Below are 19,880 nucleotides of genomic sequence, written 5' to 3'. Positions count from 1 at the left end.
CTCGCTGTGTTCTTGAGTCATGCTTGAACATGCTTCTCCAACTAATTACAAACTGTCCCTTTATCTGCCCTGCGCCTACAACACACATACACCCCACCGATGTCCCTGAACCACCCATGTCTGCAAATGTAGGCAGAAAGTAACAAAGCAAAAAAAACAGTTGCATGTTGATCAGAACTCATTGATGGATGCCCAGCAGCCCGCTGGTTGAGAAACTTCGTGTTGCTCAATGGAACAAAAGTCCAAAGCAACAAGGCGATGGCCAGGTCACCACCCAGAGCAGGCTGGGTGGTCAGGGCAGCAGGAGGGTATGTGTGCGGGTCTCAGTCACTGGCAGGAATTGCACGGTCCCTTGCGGGGTGATGAACAAGGGTGCGAAGAAGTGAGGATGCAGAGAGCAGGGAGGTGGGCCAGTCTGGATGTGGATGGCCTTTGACACCCCGTGGAGTGGTCCAGGCTTTGTCCAGTCCCGGAGAGTCTCCAGAGAGTGTTTTAGGGAGGAGATGATGATGCCCTGATGTATCAGGCGTTTTTTCCAAAGGGCAGAGATGGCATTTCTGGTTGGTCCTGAATGTCTGCCTTGGCCCAGCGGACAGGGCAGTTAACCATCCAACCAAATGACACGTGTGCCCACACAGGCTCATCCCAAAGGACACAGTAATTGTCTAGCTGCCAGCTGCTCAGATGCCCTGGCCTTGAAGCTGCCAGTCAGTGAAAGAGGGAGGTCGGGAGGGCGGCAGGGTCCGGTGGAGTCCGTGGGTCAGGCCGCCTGGCGCCCGGCCAGTTCCCACAGCCGCTGGGAATCCGGCGAGGCGGCTGGGACTGCAAGGGCGCTGCATGTGAGTGTGGGGCCGGTAGACGCGGTGGGAGGGCTTGGGGTCAGCAGTGGTCTGTCTGGGGTCTGTGTGCAGGCGGGGGTGCTCTGGGAGGGAGATGTCACCCCCTGCAGAAGGGCCATTGTGCCTGGGCCTTGGGTGGGGAGCACCCTGAGGACCCTGCCCCGGGTGTGGAGACAGCCCGGCTTCTCATGAGCCAGGAGGGACGGACAGAGTCCAGTTCCTGAGTGTTTGGGCAGCAGAACCCTCTCATCACCTGCGGAGCCTGGGGCTGGGGGCTGGATCTGTGAGTGTCAGCTTACAGCGCTGGTTGTCACTGCCCCTTGTGTTCTGTGGGGGGTCAAGGGCCTCCAGACTCGGGAGACGTATCTTCCCCCCACCCCCCAGCACGCAGACACGGGCCTGGAACAGAGAGAGGAAGAGCTGGATCTCTGGTTAATGAGGGTCAGGTTTGGTACTGAAGAGGGGAAACCCATGCAATCTGATCAGTGAGTTAATCCTTCGACTGCTTGAACCCCACATCCCCAGCAGCTGCTGGGGAGGACTACCACCTACTTAGAGCGAGTGCTGGTTGCTCAGTCGTGTCCGACTCTCTGCGACCCTGTGGACTGGAGCCCACCAAGCCCCTCTGTCCGTGGAATTCTCCAGGCAAGAAGACTGGAGTGGGTTGTCATTCCCTTCTCCAAGGGATCTTCCCGACCCAGGGATCGAACCTGGGTCTCCTGCATTGCCGGCAGATTTTTTACTGTCTGAACTGTCACTGGGATGGCCACAGACAAAGGAGACCGGGATCTGGGACTAGTGCCCTGAGAAGGTCCCGGACCCTGGAAAGCACTCAGTATGCTAGCTTTTGGCGGCAGCTTCCTACTGGGAGATTTCATTCCTGCTGTTTGCAAGGCCCCCAGTCGCTTGATCACTCTGTTTCGTTTTAAAGTCTACGGAAACCAGAGCACAGTCCCATCGTGGAGTTACCCCAGCATCTTACCCCGGGTCTCCAGTTTGGTTGGTATCAGTGAAGTCCTAATGGATGTATCTGAAACAATGACAGAACTTCAACAGCACACACCTTCCTGTACTGGGTGTCCTTCCTTGCGGGGCTTATGGGTTTTTACAGATATTATCTTAGCATCTTCTAGAGAACTCTGGGAAGCAGCTGTTATGATGTAGATAGCCAGGTGAGTCATGTATGACTCAGCTGTTTATCCAAAATCAGTTTGACCAGATGCCAGCCTCTGTTCTTATCTGGCTCCATCTGCTCCGTTGTTGTCAGTCCCTAAGTCGTACCCTACTCTTTGTGACCCTGTGGACTGCAGCACACCAGGCTTTCCTGTCCTTCTCTATCTCCCGCAGTTTGCTCAAACTCGTGTCCATTGGGTCCGTGATACCATCCCGTCATCTCATCCTCTAACTCTCCTTTCTCCTCCTGCCCTCAATCTTTCCCAGCATCAGGGTCTTTTCCAATGAGTCAGTTCTTCGCATCAAGTGGCCAAAGTGTTGGAGCCTCAGCATCAGTCTTTTGCAAATCTCTAAAGCTCACCATGCTTTATTTATCCATCTGTATAACGGGGTTGATGCTACTTAAGCATCTGCAGAGAAATCTGTGGAAAGAAAGAGATAATTTCTTCCCTTGTTGTTGTTATTGTTTAGTTGTCGTGACCCACTCTTGTTTGACCCCAGGGATTGTAGCCCACCAGGCTCCTCTGTCCAGGGGATTTCCCAGACAGGACACAAAGTTACCATAAATATTTCCTGCTTTCCAGTTAGTTTTTTTTTTTTTCAATTATAGCTCATAAAAATTGAATATATCAATTTGGGGTTTTAAAAAATCATTTTCTCAGAGAATATCTTGCATTACAGAGAACAAGAAGTCTAAAAGCCTCTTTTCAAGGCTTATCCTGATGTCTTTTTTTTTTTTTTTAATTCAGACAGTCAATCCAGCCAGTTCAAGAGTAATTCTTGGCACTTTTCAGTTCAAACCTTCCTCCTTCCAGCTGATCTTCAGAATCAGCTTGAGGTGGAGTCCTTACCGTTTGCAGGATGAATGGGTGCCAGGGCCATAGGCTCTCGGCTGGGCAGCCAACAGCAACCATGAGCAGAAATTTTCCAGGGGAAGGTGCCCCGAGATTGTCCTTGAAGGCAAGAAGGGAGCCGATGGGACTCCCATTCCTCACCTGGGGTTGGGGGTCCCCTGCCAGGGTGCAGGGAGGCTATGAGCAGGATCTCTGGGCCCAAGAGGCAAGCGGTTCACCCTTGAACTTGGATGTGCACGCACATCCACACACCTACAGCTTCCCTGGAACAAGAAAGACATGAAAGCTGAGATTCAGAACATCAAGTCTGTTTCCCCTGGCGGCCTGTCCTGGGCACAGGAGACCAGCAATAGCTTTGTTTTCAAAAGGCTCCTCCTTGGCAGGTGTTTACAGAGGCATCTGGGCTCCACTTAAATGAAGAAAAAGAAACTAACACATTAAACCATATTTTTCATTCCGCAGAACACTGCAAAAGTGTCTCTTGTCCCTTTCAACATTCAAACTAGAACTCTTTGGTTTAAGGGAGGAACATCTCAACATCCAGGTCGCGTGGGCCTGCCACCTCCATGGGCGCCCAGGACTCGGTGCCAGGGAGGGCACCTGCTGGGTTTGCTGGTCTGCGGTTACCATCTTGAACTTCTTAATCATTTTTGAACAAGGGATTCATTTTCATTTTGCACTGTTTCCTTTGCAAGCTCCTTATGTGAACTTCTGCAAGCTGGAATCCCAGACTCGGCCCAATTCATTCTAAACTTCTCAAATGTTTTATAAATACATACATCAAATTAGCACTGGCCTCTCTCCAGGACTGACCCCATCATTTCTTGCCACTGCACGTATCATTCTTTGGAGCCAGAAAGAGTTTTGTTTTCAAGGGCCACCCAGTGAAAGCTAAATGCCCCGGGGGGTAACTTCTTGGCTGATATTAACACCACAGGTGGGCTGAATGCCCAAGAGGGGCTGGAATCCCAGAAAAAGGACCCAGGTGGTAAGAACAAGTTTGGGGGGCGGGATACTGGGAGGGCAGGAGCCAGAAGGTGGAGAGGTGAATCGGGAAACTGCCTCTTTCTAAGATGCTTGGCCATTGAAGAGGCAGCTTAGGGGTAGATGGAGGTGCAGGATCAAGGATGGACGTGGGACTTGAGTGCAGGTAGGACTTGTAGATGGAGAGGTGGTTCTGATGGCAGAGGTGGTGTGGGGGTGAAGGCTTGTAGGTAGATGAACACAACTGTCTCCATCTTGGGCTGCCCAGAGAAGGCCCCGAGTCAGCCAGCAGAGCCAGCAAGCAGAGTAGACATCGGTACTGTGCCTCTTGGCTAAACAATTTCAAGCTCTTTTGGGGGGGAAGGTGGGGGGAGGATTTTGATAAATTTGACTTTGTATTTCTTTCGTTGTTGTTGTTGTTTGTCTTCATCACTGATTAACAGTGTTGTGTTAGTTTCGAGTGTTTGGCAAAGTGATTCAGTTACACACACACCTGTATCTGTTCGTTTTCAAATTCTCTTCGCATTCATTTCAGAATACTGACAATGCTAGACGTTACGCCCTTGTTGGTGATCTATTTTAAATATAGCAGGAACTCTTTGAAAGCTCCTGATAGAACCTTTACAAGTCACATGAATTAAGGCAGCGATTCTCAAACCTGACTGCACATCCCAGCACCTGGAGAGAGGGGGGAAATTAAAAGTTTCCATATTTTCTGAATGAAGCAGTGAATGAATGGATGAACCATGCTGTCTGGAGTGGCTGGGGCTTCGGGGTCTTTTTAAAGTCCTCCAAGGGATGCTGACCCATCGGGAGAGTGGAGAGCTGCTGAGTTCAGTCTCCTCGGCTGGAATACTCAGAGTTGGGTGAGCAACTCCCAAACCTCCTTCCTATCCCGTCCTTCTCGGTTGTCACAGAGCCCCTGTTTGAGTTCCCTGAGTCATACAGCAAATTCCCATTGGCTATCTATTTTACATATGGTAATAAAAGTTTCCCTGTTACTCTTTCCATACATCTCACCCTCTCCTCCCCTCTCATCATGTCCATAGGTCTGTTTTCTATGTCTGTTTCTCCATTGCTGCCCTGAAAATAAATTCACCAGTAGCATCTTTCTAGATTCCATATATATGTGTCAGAATACGGTATTTATATTTCTCTTTCTGACTTACTTCACTCTGTATAACAGGCTCTAGGTTTGTCTACCTGTTTAGAACTGACTCAAATGTGTTCCTTTTGATGGCTGAGTAGTATTCTGTTGAATATATGTGCCACAGCTTCTTTATCCATCCATCTGTCAATGGGCAGATGGTTGCTTCCCTGTTCTAGCTATCATAAATAGTGCTGCAGGGGACACTGGGGTGCATGTGTCTTTTTCAATTTTGGTTTCCTCAGGGTATATGCCTAGGAGTGGGATTGCTGGGTCATATGGTGGTTTTGGCATGTGGGATCTTAATTCCTGAATCAGGGATCAAACCACAGTGTCCCCTGTACTGGAAAGCGGATTCTTAACCACTGGGCCACCAGGAAAGTCCCTATCAAAGTATTTTACTATCATTTTGTCCATGGTAATTTATGCTTCTTTATCAGACCTAGCAGGGGTCTTATAACTAGCATAGTTTTGAAATAGTAACGATGGTAACTGATCTTCCCAGATACCTGCAATGCTGGTAAAACCACGATTTCTGTTGGTGATGAAGTCACAGGCACTAATCAGATTACTGTAAGGGGTCATTATACAAGGACATGCTTTTCAAGGAGAAGATAGTGAAATAAATCATGCAACTGTTTTCCCCATCCAAGCTGACTGATACCGTGAATTCTATGGGCCCTCGACCCCAGATTAAGAACCTCCCTCCTGCAACAGTTGCCTCATCTCCTGGTTCACTTGATGGTCCAAATCTTGGAAAGAATTCTCCGGGCTCATTATGTCCTGTGCCCCTCTCTGTAGCTTATCCTGAAGCCACACCCATCACTTGGCAAAAACTGAGCTTGTCAAGGTCTCCGTTGTCCTTCATGTTGCTCAATCCAACCGTCATTTCCGGGGCTCAGATGATGTGATTCACCTGATGACTTGACCCAGTGGGTCGTGCCCTCCAACTTGGAGCTTTCCTCACTCACCAATCTCGCTCTGGGTTGTCTCCTCCCTCCCGCCACTCTCTGTGGTCCATGGCTGGCTCCTCCTCCTCACCTCCATCTCTGCTGTTGGAGGCTTCCTGGGATCAATCATCAGGCATCTGCTCTTCCTGATCCACACTCGCTCCCTAGGGGCTCTTACCCAGTCTCATGGCTTCTTTCCATCTTGCCTCTTTTTTTCTCCCCCCGTGCTATGAGGCTTCCAGGATCTTGGTTCCTTGACCAGGGATTGAACCTAGGCCACCACAACGAAAGCACCAAGTCCTAACCACTTGACCACTAGGGGATTTCCTCAGTCCTGGCTCTCTGCTGTTGAGTTCCGAGTGGACTTCCCCACTTCCGTGCCCTCCCCGGACTCTGCACTTACACATCCAACCATAGTGTCCCCCTCCCACACCAGATGGCGACAGCCGTCTCAACCCAGCATGTCTAAAACCAAACTCCCCTTGTCTGCCCTTCAGCCATCTCAACCCAGCATGTCTAAAACCAAACTCCTCTTGTCTGCCCTTCACCCTCCAAACATAGGTCCTCCCACTCCCCACTGTCTTCACCCTCAATAAATAGCAGCTCCATCCTTCCAGTTGCCCAAGCCCTTAAGCCACTCTCACCTCCAAATATATCTCTTCTCAGCACCCACCTTTGTTACTGCTGGGATCTCTTACCTGGGTGATTGCAGGACTCACCTATGAGTCTCCCTGATTCAGCCCAGGTGTGACCTAGGACAAGTTACTTAACCTCTCCAAGCCTCAGTTTCTCCGTCTGTAAATGAGGATGCCACGCACATTGGAGATTTGTTGAAGGATTAAGTTAATGCCAGTGAAAGCACGAAGCCCGTGTCTGGAACATCATGGACACTGAGCTGTGATTGTTTCTACCCTCATCATTAATAACTCACAGCTTCTGTGCACCTGGGCTTGAAAGGCTAAATGTACAGAGAATGTGCATTAAACATCATTTTTAAAATTTATTTGTTTTTGGCTGTGCTGGGTCTTTGTTGCTGCTTAGGCTTTTCTCAAGTTGCACTGAGTGGGGGCTTCTCTCTAGTTGTGATGCTCAGGCTTCTCATTGCGGTGGCTGCTCTTGTCACAGAGCAGGGTCTCTAGTGCACAAAGGCTTCAGTCACTGCAGCTCCGGGCCTCTAGAGCACAGGCTCAATAGTTGTGGCTCATGGGCTTAGCTGTTCAGCAACATGGAGGATCTTCTCGGATCAGGGATTGAACCTGTGTCCCCTGCATTGGCAGGCAGATTCTTTACCACTGAGCTGCTAAGGAAGCCCTAAACATCATTTTTTTTTAGCAGTATTTAATTTAGCATTTGTAAATCTCAGTCTTACCTTCTCGTTTGACACCATATTTTTAGTCACTGCTGTATAATCCCAGTTAAATGCTCAAATAAATCATTTTCTCAGGTTTACAAAATCCATCAGATAGTTACCTTGTTCATGGAGGTTTCCAGCCCAGCTGGAAGTAACAATGTCCTGTTACTTGTTTCTGTTTTGATGTAAGTCCTAAAGGGAGGTCCCTCTGAGATCTACTGGATTTCCAAGAGAAAGCTTGGACAATATAGGAGTTGCCTTATCCAAATCTGGCCTGAACCCCATATTTAGGTTTTTATGGTCTATGAAACCAATACATGTTGACTTAAGAAAACCAGACATGCAGGCTGAAAGGTCTGCCATGTCTCTGAACGCAGCCCAGCCAATTACACAAAAGTGAAGAACTGAGCCCCCAAACTCTTTGTGGGGTCAGTGGATTCGTGCACTTTTCCAAGCTGGAGAAGCTGAGTCATCTGACCGCTGTCTGGGTTACTTACTGTAGTTGGCACTCGCTCTTGAGTTTTTACAACCACAGAAGGGCTTCCAAAGCCCCTTCCCCATGTTCTCTCTCTCCCTGGATTCTGTCCTCCGCACTTTGGGATGTGAAGCCATTAGACCCTGCTCAGTGCCTCCTCCGGAAGGGAACTCACTTCTCATATTCAAACATGGGTGTTTGTTTCTTTTTTTTTCTGTAATTCCCCAGGCCGCCATTCACTGATCCTCTGTGTTGGTCTCCTGGGGCTGCCTTAACAAAGCACTGCAAATTAGGTGGCTTAAAACAATACAAATGTATCCTCTCACAGTTCTAGAGGCCAGAAGTCCAAAACTCAAGCAGCCAGCTGGCCCCTTCTGCAGGCCACAAGGAAGGATCTGTTCCAGGCCTCTCTCCTCCTTTCTGACGGCTGCTGGTCATCCTTGGCTGTCCTGACGGCTGCTGGTCATCCTTGGCTGTCCTGACGGCTGCTGGTCATCCTTGGCTGTCCTTGGCTTGTAGCAGCATCATCACTCCAATCTCTGCCTCCATCTTCAGATGGTGTCATCCGTGTTTCTTCATCTTCCCATAAAGACACCAGTCTTACTGGTTTAAAGGTCTACCCTACCCCATAGGTCCTCATTGTAACTAAAAGTTACATCTGTAACGGCCCTATTTCCCAATAAGGTCACATTCTGAGGTCTTAGGGATTATGGGGCTTCCCAGGAGGTTCAGTAGGTAAAGAAGCTGCCTGCAATGCAGGAGATGCAGAAGATGCAAGCTCTATCACTGGGACAGGAAGATCCCCTGGAGGAGGGCATGGCAACCCACTCCAGTATTCTTGCCTGGGAAATCCCATGGACAGAGGAGCCCAGCGGTTACAGTCCATGGAGTCACCGAGTCAGACACGACTGAAGTGACTGAGCACAGGTACGCAGGGGTTACGACTTCAGCATATCTTAGTGGGGAAACAGTGCAACCCAGAGCCTCTCTTACATAAAGCTTTCCTAGAGAACACTCAAACTAGTAGCTACCTAATCATCATCTAACACTTTTGAAAATAACCATATAACCTATGAGTTTTGTTTTTTGCTTTTCTAATATTTTTCTTGTATGGCAGATTTTTTAGTCACCTATCCCCTGAAAAATGAAAACAACATAGCCAATCTATACAACTATCTTGTCAGGAAAAAAAAGAAAACCTATGCAGAGGCACCAGGGTATTTTATTAAATGAAATTCAATCACTTCATTTTAAACATGTTGATCTACTGCATTTTTAATGGATTCTAATGAAATTTGGTGAGTTGAAATGAGAGAGATAATGCCTCCTGGGAAACGGTTTAGGAATTTATAGTCATGGTAACTTAAGCTTGTAGATTTCACTAAATCAATAGTTTGTTCAATCTCGCTGAGTTGAAAACGGCCTCTGCAAGCATTTAACCACATCCCATGACTTTTATTCATATTAACACAGGATTTTCCCCCAAACCAGCTCTTGTTATGAAAAAATAGATTTTTCCTTACTCATCCAAAATAGAGAGGAAGTTTTCATCTATAAACTGTCATTCTATATGATTTGAGCAAGATATTTCACACCAGTTTTCCTGAATAATATCAACTATCCAAGCAGTCAATAAGTTAATTATATAATTCTTCTGACTCTGCCTCTTATGGAAAGACTGCAGTTCTTCAACACAGTATGTACATGGCATAAAAGTCCTCATAAGCTTAAAATACAGATGGCTGCCAGTCTGAAAAATAACCCAAGGAAAGTTACAGAAAGCTTGGAATACTAATGAAGGAAACTTTGTTTTTAGAGCCAAAAAACCCATAGTCCAGCCCATCCTAAATGAATATGAAATGGTTTTTCCAAGGTACGGCTTAATCACTTTGTCATAATTTTGACATATTTGCACAAAAAGAAGTACTAAAATAGCACCTTTGGAGAATACCTACATTTCTAGGAAAGAGATCCCCTCCCTTTGCACATTATGAAGTAGCAAGCATCCAGCATGTGATTTAAGCATTACTGGTTGGAATTATTTCATGCCGATAGTGCATAAAAGTTCTTTTTCTTTTCTCCTGTTGGGTAGTTTGGCTAATGTAGCTCATTTAGATGAATCCAAATTTCCCTGGAGTTTTTATTTCCCAAGATTTAGCATTTATGAAATATCTAAGCTATAATGAAGTTTAATTGGCATGACAGGAAGGATATTTTTTAAATAATTTTATTTTATAATGCAGTATAGTTGACTCAGTGGTAAAGAACCCATCTGCCAAGGCAGGAGATGCCAGAGACACAGTTTCGATCTCTGGGTCAGAAAGATCCCTGGAGTAGGAAATGGCAACCCACTCCAGTGTTCTTGCCTGGAGAAGTCCAGAGGAACCTGGCAGGCTACAGTCCATGGGATCACAAAAGAGTTGGACATGACTAAGGGACTGAGCACGCACGCATCATTGATATTGTTAAATACTGTGTTAGTTTCCCATGTATACAGCAAAGTGATTCAGTTATACATATACAGGTATCTATCAGTTTTTCAAATTCTTTCCCACTTAGGTTATTATCACACAGCATTGAGCAGAGTTCCCTGTGCTATACAGTAGGTCCTTGTTGGTGGTGGTTGTTTTCAGTCGCCCAGTCTTGGACTCTTTGCAACCCCATGGACCGCAGTACTCCAGGCCTCCCTGTCCTTCACCATCTCCCGGAGTTTGCCCAAGTTCATGTTCGTTGCATCTGTGATGCTGTTCAGCCATCTTATCTTCTGATGCCCTTTTCTCCTTCTGCCCTAGATCTTTCCCAGCATCAGGGTGTTTTCCAATGAGCTGGCTCTTCGCATCAGGTGACCAAAATACCGGAGCTTTAGCTTCAGCATCAGTCCTTCCAGTGAATAATCAGGGTTGATCTCCCTTAAGATTGACTGGCTTGATCTCCTTGCTGTCCAAGGGACTTTCAGGAGTCTTCTCCAGCACCACGGTTAAGAAGCATCAATTCTTTGGCATTCTACCTTCCTTACGGTCCATCTTTCACAACTGTACGTGACCACTGGGAAGACCATAGCCTTGACTATATGGACCTTTGTCGGCAGAGTAATGTCTCTGCTTTTCAACACGCTGTCTAGGTTTGTCATCACTCTCCCACCAAGAAGCAATCATCTTGTTGGTCATCCATTTAAAATATAGCAGTGCGTACATGTTGATCCCAAACGCCCAATCTACCCCTCCCAACACTGCAATTGGTTGAGCCAGACTTCTGTAATTGCTGAACATCAGAGCTGGGGCAACTCAGCATTCTTTCAGAGTCCAGCAACCATTGTGCTTGAAAGGCAGCTCTTCATTTTTCTGATAAAGCTCTAGGAAACAAAGTCCAAGGTGTCTCAGGGGATCCGACAGGTGTCAGGAGCCCGTGGAGCCATCCTATAGGGGATGGCCTGTTCTCAACTGGCTGTAGATCCACTGTGACTGCAGGGTAGCCAGAAGCTGAAATGAGGTGCAAGAGCTCAAGTCGTCCAGCTCTTTGCCAAGGCAGGAAGGCCCCAGTGGTTCTGGGGTGTAGAGCCTTCCACACACCTGGCTTGCCCCCAGCATCCCGGGTATAACCTGCACGGCCTCTGCTCCTGGGCTGACATGCCCTTCAGCCGTGTGGGTGGAAAGGACACAGGACATGTGTGTCCACTGCAGAGCTCATCACAAAAGGGGCAGAGGGAGCTGGGGCAGTAAAGGGGCAGCAGCAGGGGCCGGGCAAACAACCCGCACGTCCCTCGTCCCGGCAAAGCTCCCCCGCTGGCCAGGGCTGTTGAGATGACCTAATTCAGAGGCCAGCTCCAAAGCTGACACAGCTGGGGTCCAGGCAGGCGGGGAGGAAACCCACCATGTGCTCTGGGTTCCTGTCTTGTTTTTTTTTTTTTAAATTCCTTCCTTTAAAAAAAAAAATGTAGCCTACAGACAACAGAGGAAGGAGACAACATAAAAGTTTATATGAAAAAGAAACAAACCCTCGCCTTTTGGATGTGGCGCTCATAAAACCAGATCCAGTGTAGGGGGCCCACAGTCACTCTGCTGCACTTCACAGCTGCCCTTCGCAGACTTTCACATCAATTTACAGCCCTGGGTTTCCCTGAGACTTTCCGGGGGCACATCAGCATGTCTTGCTGTCCCTCCTATTTGTGCTCTTTCAACTCCCACCAACATCAAACTTATCCTTTTAAAAAATCAACCCTCTCTCATCATTCCTCCATTAAACTTTCAACAGACGTCCACCCTCTAAGTCCACTTGCCAAAGTGATCTGACTTTAAGCTGCCCTTTGGCAAAATCGGGGGGAGGATGTCTCCAGTCAAATAAACTTAGGAAATGCCACGCAAGAGACTTTTCTGGGAGATTCCAATGCATGGTTGCATGTGGCCAACGATGAGAGGTCCTGCCATTACCAGATTTTCTCCAACATACCTGTCAAAACCATGGTTTTCCCAGTGGTCAGGTATGGATGTGAGAGCTGGACCATAAAGAAGGCCGAGTGCCAAAGAATTGATGCTTTTGAACTGTGGTGCTGTAGAAGACTCTTGAGAGCCCCTTGGACTGCAGGGAGATCCAACCAGTCCATTTTAAAGGACTGAAAGGACTGATGCTGAAGCTGAAGCTCCAGTCCTTTGGCCACCTGATGCCAAGAGCCAACTCACTGGAAAAGACCCTGATGCTGGGAAAGATTGAGAAAAGGAGAAGAAGGGGACGACAGAGGATGAGATGGTTGGATGGCATCACCGACTCAATGGACATGAGTTTGAGCACACTCTTGGAGATGGTGAAGGACCAGCAAGTCTGGCGTGCTGCAGTTCATGGAGTGACAAAGAGTTGGACATGATTTAGTGGCCGAACAACAGCAACCTGGCATTTATGTCTTCCATGAGGCATCCTGCCAACATAGCACCTCAAGAAGCAGCCACTGGGAAGCTTGGCCCGAAATCCTGCTCAGGTGTGTCACTAAGCCACACACTGCTCCGCCAGGAGGGTGCTTCTAGGGCTGTGAACCCCAGCGCAGGCCCAGTGTTTCTTCCTGGAAGGCGTCTTGTTACATGCAGCCCCACCCATCCAGCTGGTCAAGGTTTTTTCAGAACCTGATCCTTAGAACCCTTATTTGTCCCAAACGCACATCTCTCTCTGAGCACGCGCACGTCTGCAGGAAAAGGGTAGCTCGTGGGTGAAGCCAACTGCAGACCAGCTGACCTCTCCACACACCGCCCCCCGCCTCCCCTCGGGAGGCCATGCTTGGGCAAGTTTCCTTCCGAAGCTCCAAGATGAGTGGTTTCCAAGGAGATTCATTCACTTGAGGTTGTTTTTCCATCCAGGGGCCCCAAAGTGAAAAGTGGCTGGGCTGGGAAATTGAATTATGACCTAAGACCAGTAGCAGCTGCTGGTAACTCTGGGGGAAGTGGGTGGAGAGCTGGGGTCTGGGAGTTGGGGGCTCATTAACACTCACTTCTTAAATTAGCAACTCCTGCTGGCAGGAGTTTAAATATAGCAACCTAATGGTTTCTAAAATTAGCAGTCCTTGCTCTCCATAAATATTTAGAGGTCCAATAAACTCCAGTCCCCCTCCCTAGACCAGTGGGGTCAGCAGGCTTAGCTTTCATGCCACATTCTTTAGGCTCAGGATACTGAGCGATTGACCTTGACAAGCAAGATCCCGGAGGAACCTCAGAAGGCCCCGGATCAGGGACAGACAGTGCAGCCACCCGGCTGGAGGATCCGAGGTCATTTGGAGAAGTCCCCAGCCTCCAGACTCCCTGGAGGAGTTGATCGTCCTGGTTTGCCTGGGACGATTTCAGCACCGAAAGTTCCCCCACCCCTGGCCACCTGAACCACTGTAGAAAGATGTCTTTGGACGGGGTGGGGAGAGTCAGCCACAGAGGATATACTCATAACACCACTGCTAGTCCTTACTCTAACTTCAATCCTGCTGAATTCAAAAAGGAGGAAGTAAACCAGGGAAAATTCTAGCCAGGCCAGAAAATGAACTTTCATTTCTGCACCCAGGTCCCCCGTGTGGAAAACAGGGCAGGGAACAGCTGCTGTTCCACGCATCGGCTCTGGCCCCCCATATCAGAGCGGCCTCCTCTGCTGGCCCCGCCGCCTCCCTGGCAGTGACCTCGGGACAGCTGGCCCCTACCCTTCCCTGGGCAGCAGGGACTGGGGGGGTCTCCCCCACGCCCCCATCCCGCCACTGCAAGCCCAGCACCTGCACAGAGTGGCTACTTGCTGAATGGAGGGAAGAAGGCCTCCGAAGGAAGGCCAGCCCCATAACTAGATGTGTGTGGTCGATCAGCTCGAGGCGTGAGTGACGAACAGGAGGGTCCTGGGCAAGCAGTCATTTATTTTTATTTTAGTTTTTAAAACTTTTTCTTTTGTATTAGGGGATAGCTGATTAATAGACAATGTTGTGGCAGTTTCAGGGGAACAGTGAAGGGACTCAGCTATACACAGACATGTATACATGATCCCCCAAACTCCCCCCCGCCCCCCGCCGCCATCCAGGCTGCCACAAAACACTGAGCAGAGTTTCCTGTGCTACAGTGTAGGACCTTGTTGGTTATCCATTTTAAATATAACAGTGTGCACATGTCAATCAGAAAACTCCCTAACTATCCCTTCCCCCAATCCTTCCCTCTGGAAACCATACATTTGTTCTCTAATTCTGTGAGTCTGATTCTGTTTTGTAAAAAATAGTTCATTTGTATCATTCCTTTTTAGATTTCACATATAAGGGATGTCATACTATATTTCTCCTCTGTCTGACTTCTCTCAGTATGACAATCTCTAGGTCTGTCCAAGTTGCTGCAAACTGCATTATTTCATTCTTTTTAATGGCTGACTAATATTCCATATATATATATACACACACACACACACACACACATCTTTTCTATCCATTCTTCTGTTGATGAACGTTTAGGCTACTTCCCTGTCTTGGCTATTGTAAAAAGTACTGCAATCAACATTGCATGTATCCTTATGGACCATGTTTTTCTCTGGATATATGCCCAGGAGTGGGACTGCAAGCTCATATGGTAGCTCTACTTGTAGCTCTTTAAGGAACATCTCCGTAGTGGCTGTGCCGATTTACATTCCCACCAACTGTGTAGGAGGGTTTCCTTCTCTCCACACCCTCTCCAGCATTTATTGCAAACAGTCACTTTTAACATCAGCAAAACCCCCAGCCTTGTTCCCATACCCCCACCCTTCTAGGGTAGATCTAAGATTACTTCCAACAATGCTAAGACATGTAGGCATAACTTTTTTTAAATTAATTTTTACTGGAGTATAGTGTCTTTACAACGTTATGTTAGTTTCTGCTGGATGGCAAAATGAATCAGCTTTACATATACATACATCCCCTCTTTTTTGGACTTCCTTCCCATTTAGATCAGCACAGTGCATTAAGCAGAGTTCCCGGTGTTATACAGTATGTTCTCATTATTTTCTATTTTATACATAGTATCAATAGTGTACATGTGTCCAGCCCCATCTGCCAGTTCCTCCCACCTCTAGGCATAGATTTTTAAATCCAGCAAGATTATCGTTGAGGTCCCCAGAGGAAGCATCACCTGTTACTAACCCAATCCTGCATTATGATTTAGTGGGAGGATTTCTTTACGACAGACCCAGGATTAAAGCCAAGAGGTCCTGGGGGACCCCAAAGACAGCTCACAGGAGGAATTGCCTTGGGAGACTCCCTCTCAGCCCACTTTGCTCCCTGCTTCCTTTCTGCGCTTAACTGCAGAAAAATGCTCTGAGAAAGAAGGAAGGTGGGGGTGGGGGTGCCTTCTGAATTCTCACCAGTTTGGGTTGCAGAAGTGACTTGTCACCAGCTGAGACCCTTCCCTTTTCCTCCCCTCAGAATCAGAAGACACTTGGGGGCCATGAAGTCCAGTCCCTCGTTGCTGGGTTTTTTTAATGGTTTATTTGTTTTATTTATTTTTAATTGGAGGATAATTGCTTTACAATGCTGTGTGGGTTTCTGCCGTACATCAGCGTGAATCAGCCACAGGCATACATATGGCCCTCCCTCTTGACCCTGCCTCCCACCCCCCACCCCTCCCAGCCCTTGAGGTTGTCACTGCAGCTCCCTCGTTTTAAAGACAGGCCCCTAGTCACCCAGAGGGTGGGGGTGGCCCTGCGCACAGGACTCCTGACTCTCTTCCGGCAGGAGAGAGGAGCTGGGGTGTCCACTTGGGTGCTTTCGCTCTCCCTCCCTTCCTTCCCTCTTCCGCCCTCCCTTCCATCCTCTCTTCTCCCTCCCCCGCCCCACCTCTCTCCTTCTTCCCTCCCAGTATTTCCTGAGTATCCTGTACATGCCTGCCACCACTTACTACACACGTGCTGGGTCCTTGCCCCCAAGAAGGGTTTGAGATTTTGCTGTGGTTAGCACGTTTGGGGGGCTTCCCAAGTAACACGTGGTAAAAAAAAAAAAAAAAACAAAAAAAAAACAACTGCCTACCAATGCAGGAGACATCAGAGGCTCCATTTAGATCCCCCGGTGGGAACAGTCCCCTGGATGAAAGCTTAACAACCCATTCCAGTTTTCCTGCCTGGAGAATCCCATGGACAGAGGAGCCTGGCGGGCTACGTCCCTGAGGTCACAAAGAGTCAGACACAACTGGAGTGACTTAGCACGCATGCATGCACGCACGCACAAGTGTCCCAGATGCAAACCTTCCAACAGGCAGTTCTAGGAAGGGTCTTAAAGTGGAAATAGAAGAAAACTAAGGGATTGATTGAGCATTTGACAAGACAAGGAATTAATTTAATGAAAATTGATTTCCTAATGAGGACGAAATGGCTCTGCACACCCCCACCCTGTATCCGAAAGCCAGGTCGCAGCCTCTGTCTGTAACAAGCCCACCCCTCTTCAGAGTGGTGTCAGGAGAGGTGCCCTGCCTGGAGGGGAGGGCCATTGGTTTATGGTCTTGGCCATAGCACCTAAGAAGCTGATGCCTTGGTAGTTCCTGTCCCCTGGCGTCATGATCTCTAAGGTCATGCCTGGAATTCTGGAAGGCAGCATCTGACCTGCCCAGGGTGCTAACCCCCTCCCTTCCTGAGCACACAGGGAAGCCTCCCACTTGCAGAAAATGTTTCGTCCTGACAGGCACTCTAAGCTATTTTCTAAGCCATAGGCAGCACAGGCTTATGAGTCCATTTGTTAACAATGATCAGTCCATTGTTGATTTAGCAGCCTCCAGTAAGTACATGACTCCAGTACTCTTGCCTGGAAAATCCCATGGACGGAGGGACCTGGGGGCTGCAGTCCATGGGGTCTCTAGGAGTCAGACACGACTGAGCGACTTCACTTTCCCTTTTCACTTTCATGCATTGGAGAAGGAAATGGCAACCCACTCCAGTGTTCTTGCCTGGAGAATCCCAGGGACGGGGGAGCCTGGTGGGCGGCCGTCTATGGGGTCGCACAGAGTCCGGCACAACTGAAGCGACTTAGCAGCAGCAGCAGTAAGTACATGAGTGTTGCTCAGTCATGTCCGACTCTTTGTGACCCCGTGGACTGTAGCCCACCAGGCTCCTCTGTCCATGGGATGCTCCAAACAAGGGTTTGGAGGGTATGGATTGCCCTCCAGGTCATCCTCCAGGGGATCTTCCTGACTCAGGGATCGAACCTGGGTCCCCTGCACTGTGGGCAGGTTCTTTACCCTCTGAGCCCCAAGGGTATCCCTAACAACCTTAGTGGATCATTGATCAAACAGAACAAAGTACGAGTCTGCAGCAGCCTAGTGTGAGGGTAGACATAAGGCAGAACTTCCCACGTGCAGCTGGTAAGCACTGAGACAAATGGGGGCCCTGCGGTCCTTGGAAAGCACAGGCCGGCCTCATGACCCTCGCTCCTTCTAGCTCTGGCCTTCCACGGAAGCTTAGACGAAGCAGCTCTTCTTGCACCCAATCAAGCCTCAGAAGCTATTTTTTTTTAATATGTTAATCGTGGTACCAACGGCTTATGGAAATCTGGCTTTCGGGGGCAGAAATGGCATGCCTGAAGATAATCTTTAACTCGTTTCCTGTCTCCCCGCCCCGCCTCCCGGCTTCATTAGGACTCCAGCCGGCGCCCAAGTGAGCGGGCAGCCGCCGGCGAGGCCATGGCCAACACCGCCGTGCAGCTCCTGGGTTTCCTGCTTTGCTTCCTGGGCCTGGTGGGCACGCTCATCACCACCGTCCTGCCGCACTGGCGCCGCACGGCGCACGTGGGCACCAACATCCTGACGGCCGTGTCCTACCTGAAGGGGCTGTGGATGGAGTGCGTGTGGCACAGCACGGGCATCTACCAGTGCCAGATCTACCGCTCGCTGCTGGCGCTGCCCCGCGACCTGCAGGCGGCGCGCGCGCTCATGGTGGTGTCCTGCCTGCTGTCGGGCGCCGCGTGCGCCAGCGCCGTGGTGGGCATGCAGTGCACGCGCTGCGCCAAGGGCACCCCGGCCAAGACGGCGTGCGCTGCGGTGGGCGGCGCGCTCTTCCTGCTGGCCGGCCTGCTCTGCCTGGTGGCCGTCTCCTGGACCACCCACGACGTGGTGCAGAACTTCTACAACCCGCTGCTGCCCAGCGGCATGAAGTTTGAGATCGGGCAGGCCCTCTACCTCGGCTTCATCGCCTCGGCCCTGTCGCTCATCGGCGGCACGCTGCTCTGCCTGGCCTGCCAGGAGGAGGCGCCCACCCGGGCCCCGCCCCGGGCCGCCGCGGCCCCTGCCGGCGCCCCCGCGCCCGCCTACCGGCCCCCCGACGCCTACAAGGACAATCGGGCCCCCTCGGCCGTCTCGGCCTCGCACAGCGGTTATAGGCTGAACGACTATGTGTGAGTGCCCCCCCTGGGGGTCGGGGTGGCCTGTCCTCCCCCCGCACCTCACCCCCCATCTTCCGGAGCGCCCTCCGCAACCCCCAAGAGGCTGCGAGGACCTAGCCTGCCCACTGATGGATTCAAGGCCCGCCTGCAGCAGGTTTCCTTGTGGACTGCTTTAGCATCCAAAGACATCAGGCTGAACCACTATGTGTGAGTCCGGTGCAGGGTGGGGGGGCTGTCTCCACCCCCCCATCCCACCCCGCATCGCAAGGAGCCCCCACCCCGAGAGGCTGCGAGGACCTAGCCTGCCTACTGATGGTTTCAAGTCCCGCCTGCACCAGGTTTCCTTGTGGACTGCGTTAGCATCCAAAGACATCAGGCTGGACGACTATGTGTGAGTCCGGTTGTGGGGGAGGGGGCTGTCTCCACCCCACTATCCCACCCCCCATTGCAAGGAGCCCCCACCCCGACAGGCTGCAAGAACCTAGCCTGTCCACTGATGGATTCAAGGCCCTCCAGCACCAGGCTTACTTCTGGGCTGCTCTGGTGTCCAAAGGCATCATGTGAACCTGAGACAAGGGGCTTAGAACCACAGGGAAAGGGGGAAATAAGAAGAGGAGAAAAGCTCTCCATACCAAAGGCTTAAAAGTAATCCTTGCTGGTTTTGTATTTATTCTATGTATTTATGTGGTGGTTTATGACAGCTGAATAAAAAAGCGACTTGGGAGTTTGGTCAGTGGGGTTTGTTTTGCAATCTGGGAAGACAGCTTTTGGATGTGGTTGTCTGTGAAATGGACAACATCCATGTCTGTTTCCAGGCTGTTATTCTGTCTGCTGAGATGCTGGTAACCATGGTCAGCCCACTTCCAGGCTCTGCCTGAGGCAGGATGGGAAAGCAGAGGAGGGCTGAGCTGGTGTTCATCCCAGAGATGCCTGAGAGACATCACCAGAAACTGCCACCCTGTCCTGGCTTGAGAGGCCGGGCAGGAAGTCCAGGGTTTTTTGGGGGGGGAAAAAAAAGGTAATTGCCATAAACCAAAGAAGAAGGACAAAGTCATCTTCTACCCTTTCACATTAGGGCCCCAATGGTAAGGCAGCAAAAGTCAGAAGGAAAAAAAAATGACAGAGTGGAACGCGCCTGCTTTCCAGGCATTGGCACAAGGCCCAGGTAGGAAAGCTGCTAACCCCTGGGGCAGGACGTACAGGCTTCTTTTCTGGGGACAGAAGTGTGATGGCAGCTGCTTCCAGAACAGACACGGGAGCCTGCTCAAGCTCTTCC

General features: G+C 49.8%; 1 protein-coding gene across 1 annotated transcript; it reads left to right on the top strand.

The window, feature by feature from the left end:
• Positions 1-492: 492 nt before the first annotated feature.
• On the top strand, positions 493-19,328 carry CLDN14 (claudin 14). Its single transcript, XM_019964037.2, has 2 exons — positions 493-839; positions 17,862-19,328. Exons 1-2 carry the CDS (start codon positions 618-620, stop codon positions 18,618-18,620), a joined length of 981 nt encoding a protein of 326 aa, XP_019819596.2. The 5' UTR covers positions 493-617; the 3' UTR covers positions 18,621-19,328.
• The last annotated feature ends 552 nt before the right edge of the window (positions 19,329-19,880 follow it).

This window comes from Bos indicus, chromosome 1 (assembly GCF_029378745.1).
Source record: "Bos indicus isolate NIAB-ARS_2022 breed Sahiwal x Tharparkar chromosome 1, NIAB-ARS_B.indTharparkar_mat_pri_1.0, whole genome shotgun sequence".
Lineage (NCBI taxonomy): Eukaryota > Metazoa > Chordata > Mammalia > Artiodactyla > Bovidae > Bos > Bos indicus.
This window is presented reverse-complemented; position numbering and strand designations above follow the sequence as displayed.